Source organism: Fragaria vesca, linkage group LG3, assembly GCF_000184155.1.
Source record: "Fragaria vesca subsp. vesca linkage group LG3, FraVesHawaii_1.0, whole genome shotgun sequence".
Taxonomy (NCBI): Eukaryota; Viridiplantae; Streptophyta; class Magnoliopsida; order Rosales; family Rosaceae; genus Fragaria; species Fragaria vesca.
Window position 1 is genome coordinate 8330964 of NC_020493.1, and position 6038 is coordinate 8337001.

At 42.9% G+C, this 6038-nt stretch overlaps 1 protein-coding gene across 1 annotated transcript; it reads right to left on the reverse strand.

The window, feature by feature from the left end:
* Positions 1 to 3543: 3543 nt before the first annotated feature.
* LOC101315215 (desiccation-related protein PCC3-06-like) lies at positions 3544 to 4855 on the reverse strand. Its single transcript, XM_004293958.1, has 2 exons — positions 4636 to 4855; positions 3544 to 4533 (listed from the first exon to the last, which is right to left on the reverse strand). Exons 1-2 carry the CDS (start codon positions 4771 to 4773, stop codon positions 3652 to 3654), a joined length of 1020 nt encoding a protein of 339 aa, XP_004294006.1. The 5' UTR covers positions 4774 to 4855; the 3' UTR covers positions 3544 to 3651.
* Positions 4856 to 6038: the final 1183 nt, after the last annotated feature.

Genomic DNA, 6038 nt, shown 5'->3' on the forward strand with positions numbered 1-6038 from the left:
AGTACATTTCTGTTTCACATTTCATTTTGTGTTTGTTTTGATTTTCCGGTCAATTGCAATGTTGTGGTGTTGTTAGGAAGTGTATATTTGTATTTAGGAAGTGTATATTTTTATTTAGTATTTTGTGTTTGCTTTGATTTTCCGGTCAATTGCAATGTTGTGGTGTTGTTAGGAAGTGTATATTTGTATTTAGGAAGTGTATATTTTTATTTAGGAAGCGTATATTTGTATTTAGTAGTTTTATGAAGTGTATATTTGTATTTAGGAAGTGTATATTTGTATTTAGGAAGTGTATATTTTTTTTTTGTTGACTAATTGAATGGGTTTACATTGTTTGATTTTGTGGTGTTGTTACGAATATGAAAATAAGCATGAAACTGACCTCCTCTTCTTGTCATGAAATATAAATCTAAAAGTTAGGAGCTTAAAAAATTAATTTTTAAAAGTTACAAATGTAAATATTTTTTTTTCAAAAGGCTGACGCCTTGGTGAGGCTCCCGCTCCATAGCCTCGGCTACGCCTTAGCCTTTTAAAACATTGGCCTTGATTCAAATTAGTATTTTAAACAGGATGAGCGGTAATATTAGATCGACGAAGGGTTCGAAGGGCCAAAGGTCCTAATCGTCTGAGGGAATTTCTAGCAATCCTCAAACGTCGTTTCAGGGCCCCATGACAGTCAGACGTGCTAGCCTTTTATAGACGGCGCAGAGGCAGCCGGAGGTGCCCCCTTCATCGAGGCAGCGGGGCGTCCCTCATTCCTCGAGGCAGTTGTGGCCTCAGACCCAGACGGAGGTGTCTGCACCCGTATGCCTGAGATACACCGGAGCCCACTCCAGGTCCTACTTCTTCGGATAGCGGGTCATCTTGGGTACAGATGCCGCCACCTCATCTGTTCCTTCCGCGGATGATACCGGCCTTACTTGCAATCCATGGCTCAGGGACGCCGATTTATCCACTGCCCCCGCCAGTGGCTCCATCAGCGGCGTACCGGTTCGTGCCTTTTGATACGCCTCTTATTTCCGCAAGAGTATCATCATCGGCGACAGAGACGAAATCCGTCGCGTCCGCCGCATCGCCCTTAGGTAATGAAAGATGAATGATTTGTTTTCTTATAATTCTCCGATTTTAATAATCAATTTGGTTTATCATGTGATAGGCACCGTCGGAGCGAAGCCGGCAAAGAAGAAGAGAGGCCCCGTCACAGGGAAGGCTTTCGAGAAGATCGTCGGTACCTCAGGGAGGATCGTCATCCGTACTGACGGGGATGGCGACATAGTATCGGGCAGGAAGTCGAGGACATACACCGGCCTCGTGGGAGCGCTCATTAGGGATAGAGTCCCTATGTTGTGGTCAGACTGGGGCGAGGTCCCGTAGGAGGTTAAGGACATGGTCCACAACGCGATGTCGGTGAGTTTACAAAATGCCTCAATAATATTATGTATTACATTGTTGATTTCTCGAAAAACTAAACTAATAAACGGTTAAATGCATGTGTGGTTTGAGGTTCCCGAACACCTGAAGAACAGCTGAGCGGACGTTGTGCATGGGGGAAGGTACGTTGGGAAGTTAATGAAAAAACAAAATTGTATGTGATATTAATAATATTTCTAATATTTTTGTTGTATCTGTAGGTACAAGGAGTGGAAGAACGAGTTACGGACCCACTAGACTACGCACGAGAATGCACGTTCTGGTACCCCTGTTGAGTTCCAGTACAGGGAGTACGAGTGGCGTTGGCTTCTGACATCAGAATTCAACAACCCTCGTAAACAGGTATTTAAAAAAATTAATTAGTTAATTTGTCATTAAGTATGTGCGTTTTAAAATATTTTACTAATAGTTTAGTTTTTTCTTTGAAAGCCGTTTCCCGGGTGAACGCTCAAAACCGGCAACGCAACACAAGGAACCATCATGCCGGTTCTAGACCGTTTGCTGTCTTCATGGACAAGGCGGCCAGGGAACATTCAAAAGTCAACCAGTACGTCTATACGTACGAGAAGACATATCCTGACGCCCAAGAGGATATTGTAAGTCATCTTACGTTTTTAAATTTTTTATTTTACTTATATATATGTCAAAATGTTAATTAATTATTTTTTCCTATCCAATTAGGTGAAGGTGAGGGAGGCTAGTGACGAGGTGATGAGTACTATAGTGAGGGAGACATGGCCGGATACGCAGGAGGAAGAGATGTCCAAAGCCATGTCCCGGATCGACACTTCAGATCCGAGGATCATGGGCATAGCTTTCCCACCGCGAGCAAACAACTTCTACTGCTGGGTTCTAGGAAAGAAGGGCGAGGGGATCCTGAAGACCACTCCAGGATTTCAACGAAAGGCAACCTCGACCAGCAGGAGGACCTCGACCACCAGCAGGACGACTCAGCTAGAGTCGGAAGTTCAGAGACTACGGAACAGCAAGCTGCTCAGGCTGCCTATAATGCCGCACAGACAGCCTATACTACCGAGGTATATGCCATCCAGCAGGCCCAGCAGCGGCAGATGCTCCAGTAAATGCAGGAGTTTACAGCTGCCCAGCTTCAGGGACTTCCGGCTCCGCCCATGCCTATGGCTATACCGCTACCTCAGCCGCCACAACCTCCGCAGCAGCCCCCAGAAGCGGATATTAATTTAGACGATCTAGATTTTGTGTAGTTGATGAATTATATATTGTTTTATGTGCTTATTGTTGTTGTTGGTTATATGGAATTGTTTTGGTGTAATTTGTAGCTTGCTTGGAATGGTAATTTAGAAATTTCGGGTTTTTCTTTTACTGGAATGGACTTATAGCCGACGAAATACGCAATAAGTCGTCGGCTATAGTATTTTAAAATTTTTTTTAAATAAGGTTTAGCTGACGAATTATGGCATGTTTCGTAATTCGTCGGCTAAACCCTCTAAAGCCGACGAAACAGACTATATTTCGTCGGCTTTAGTTATTTTTTAATTTTTAATTACACACTTTAGCCGACGAGTATCTTAAATGTTTCGTCGGCTAAAGTCTGAGAAAAAACCGACGACATGTTTTTCGTCGGCTAAACTCTTGGACTATAACCGACGAATATCTTAAATGTTTCGTCGGCTAAAGTCTGGGAAAAAAACCGACGACATGTTTTTCGTCGGTTAAACTCTAGGACTATAGCTGACGACGTATTCTAGTTTTGTCGGCTAAAGTCATCACCGACGACCTTTTTCCGACGAAATCTTAACCGACGAGCCTTCGTCGGCTAAGATCTTAGCCGACGAATTAGACTAACAGACCGACTAAACTTTTTCGTCGGCTAAAATACTTGTCTTGGTAGTGAATAGCTTAGGCCCAAAGATTAATCCACTGAGACCCGACAGCCAGCAGGATTACAATCTCTCCCTAACCACTTTTAACAATATCGTAATTCAAAACCTAGAAGCACCCAACTAAACAATAACCACTAGACCACATTGCTGGTTAAGGTGGTTTGAATCTTTCTTTTCCATTGAACTTGAGCAGTGTCACTAACAGTCTAATATACAAATTTAAAGACCAAAAATTACCACCCCGTGGAGTCCATGAAGAACAAACTTGATTTATTAATTAACTACAATTATTTAGAAGTTTAAAACACAAATAGCCACAAAACAGTACGTTGCAAAAACATGTTCATACAAGATAATCTCAATTATATTTCTTGTCACCAGCCTTCTTATATCCAGCCGCACGCCTCCGCTCAATGACATCCGCATCCATCACCTTCCCGGACGTGTCGTCTTCAAGATCAACCACGACATCCTCATCATCTGATGAGGTGTCATCCACCCGCCCATCAGAACCCACCACGGCCTCCTTGATTGACTGCCCCGTCTCCTTGGTTGCCTCCCAAGCGCCCTTCACCGTATCCTTCACAGTCTCTGCCGCCTTATGCGTCCCTCCCTTCACCTTATCCACCACCATCTCTGCCATACCCTCCGCCTTCTCCTTAGCACTATCCGCTGTCTCCGCCACCTTGTGGGTCCCTTCCTTCGCCGTATCTGCTACAGTTCCAGCCATGTCTTTTGTCTTCTCCTTAGCATCATAAGCGTAATCGGTAGCCTTCTCCTTGGCACTATCCGCAGTATCCGCCATCTTATGAGTCCCCTCCTTTGCCTTCTCAGCTACAGTTCCAGCCATGTCCTTTGTCTTCTCCTTAGCATCCTTTGTCTTCTCCTTAGCATCATAAGCGTAATCCTTTGCATTCTCCTTAGCATCATAAGCGTAACCCTTTGCATTCTCCTTAGCACTATCCGCAGCCTCTGCAGCCTTCTGAGTTCCCTCTTTGGCCTTCTCCGCCATTGTTTCCGCCGCGCTCTTTGTCTTCTCTTTAGCTTCGTCGGCGTAATCCTTCGTTCTCTCCTTCATCCCCTCTGCTTCCCGCTTGGTTCTCTCTAGTCCTTCTTCCATGGTTTCTTTCGCGTGCTTGCTCACGTCAGCAGAGCCGTACCCTCTTTCCTTCTCCCTCCAGTCCTTATCGGCATACGTCCGGTGGGAATTGGAATCCCTCTCCTCTGGCGCATTTCGACCCTGAAAAATTAAGACAATGTCAATAACACAATATACATATACTGGGGTTTTACCGTTCAACTTCAACCTTAAAACTTGAAGTAGTATTTTTGAAGCAACTACCTCGGAGAATTTGGAGGCGGAGGTGAAGCAGACCCTGGAGATTTTGAGAGAGGGTCTCAGAGAGAGTGAAACTTGGGATTGAGGAAACGACTTCGAGAGGTTGAAGATGAGATTCTTCGCTAATGAAAGGCTCGCCATTGTTGTCACTTACTGCACTTCTTATTTTTTTTTTTTTTTCTTCAATCTGTTATCTCTGTTTAGTTTCTCTTCCTCTTCTTCCTCACCTCTTTCTAGGGTTGCATGTTATAACGAGTCTAAGGAGAGTAGGGTGGCAGTGTCAATGGTTGACACGCGTCCTGGTCAGTTTGCTGGGGGCTTTAGGAGGTTACACATGTCCTTTCATGTTCACGAGTCAAAAAAAAAAGAAAAAAGATAATCGAATCGCTTTGATCCGTACAATTCATGGACGGTGACTCGAGTCATAAATTCTTACGGGCCAGGTAAAGCCCATCTGTATTATGCAGTTTATTTAGTTGGGCCATTGGCCTTCTAATTGGCCCAAAAACTAGTTGAGGAGAGTGAGTGTGTTGGTGTAACGTTTAGAAGGTGAAGATTTTGTCCAGTTGCTCTGCTCCGACGGTTTCAGTTTCAGTTTCAATCACGCAAAACCTCAAATGGAACCTTCACTACCTTCCAAGTTCAGGTCAGTTACACAAACGTCTCTCTCTTTTCCCCTCACAAATTTAATATTACCAGGCTTATGTATCCCTATGTACAAATGTGTCAATTCACAATTTCTGATTGTAATCCCTGGATATTTGCCAATTGGAGATAGTGATTCCCAGCTCAACTGGGTTTCTTATGGGATTCCCAGCTTATGTATGTATTTAGAGAAGAAGAAACCTTTCTAAACTATTGAAATTGTTTATTGAACTAGGACTATAACCTGGTGCGTATATTTGTTTGCATTCATGAAAGCTGTTGCAAGATATATACCTACCTATTTATGTATGAGAATTACTATCTTGGTTCAAGTAAAGGAAATTTATGTCTGTGAAGTTATACCTTGCCATTGTGTTATATGTAAACTGAGTTTTCAGTTATAGGTTGATGATCGAACTGCTATTGTTATTAAATTGTCATATCACTGTGATTAAAGATTCCAAGAATTGTACTATCACTGTAAAATTTCCAAAAAAGATGACCAACAAACGCATGAGGAAGATTTATAAGGGGTGTGTAATGACCTGCACTTACACACATTGCAGGAGGAATGCATATATTGTCATGAACTCTATATCGTGTTTAGTTCTGCATCATTGACCATTTGTTTGCAACTTACTGCTTCATTATGAAAAAGACTTGCTAATGAATTGCAGAACTACAGAAGTTTCATATTGATCCTGTTGCTGATTTATTATGCATACATTTATTCGTTCTATTTTTTATTCTTTCCGGCCGTA

Bases quoted from the DNA above. Each gene is read 5' to 3' on its own strand.
- LOC101315215 (XM_004293958.1), bottom strand. From the start codon at position 4,773: ATGGCGAGCCTTTCATTAGCGAAGAATCTCATCTTCAACCTCTCGAAG. The intron at 4,534-4,635 runs GTAGTTGCTTCA...TTAATTTTTCAG, and splicing joins CCGCCTCCAAATTCTCCGAG to GGTCGAAATGCGCCAGAGGA.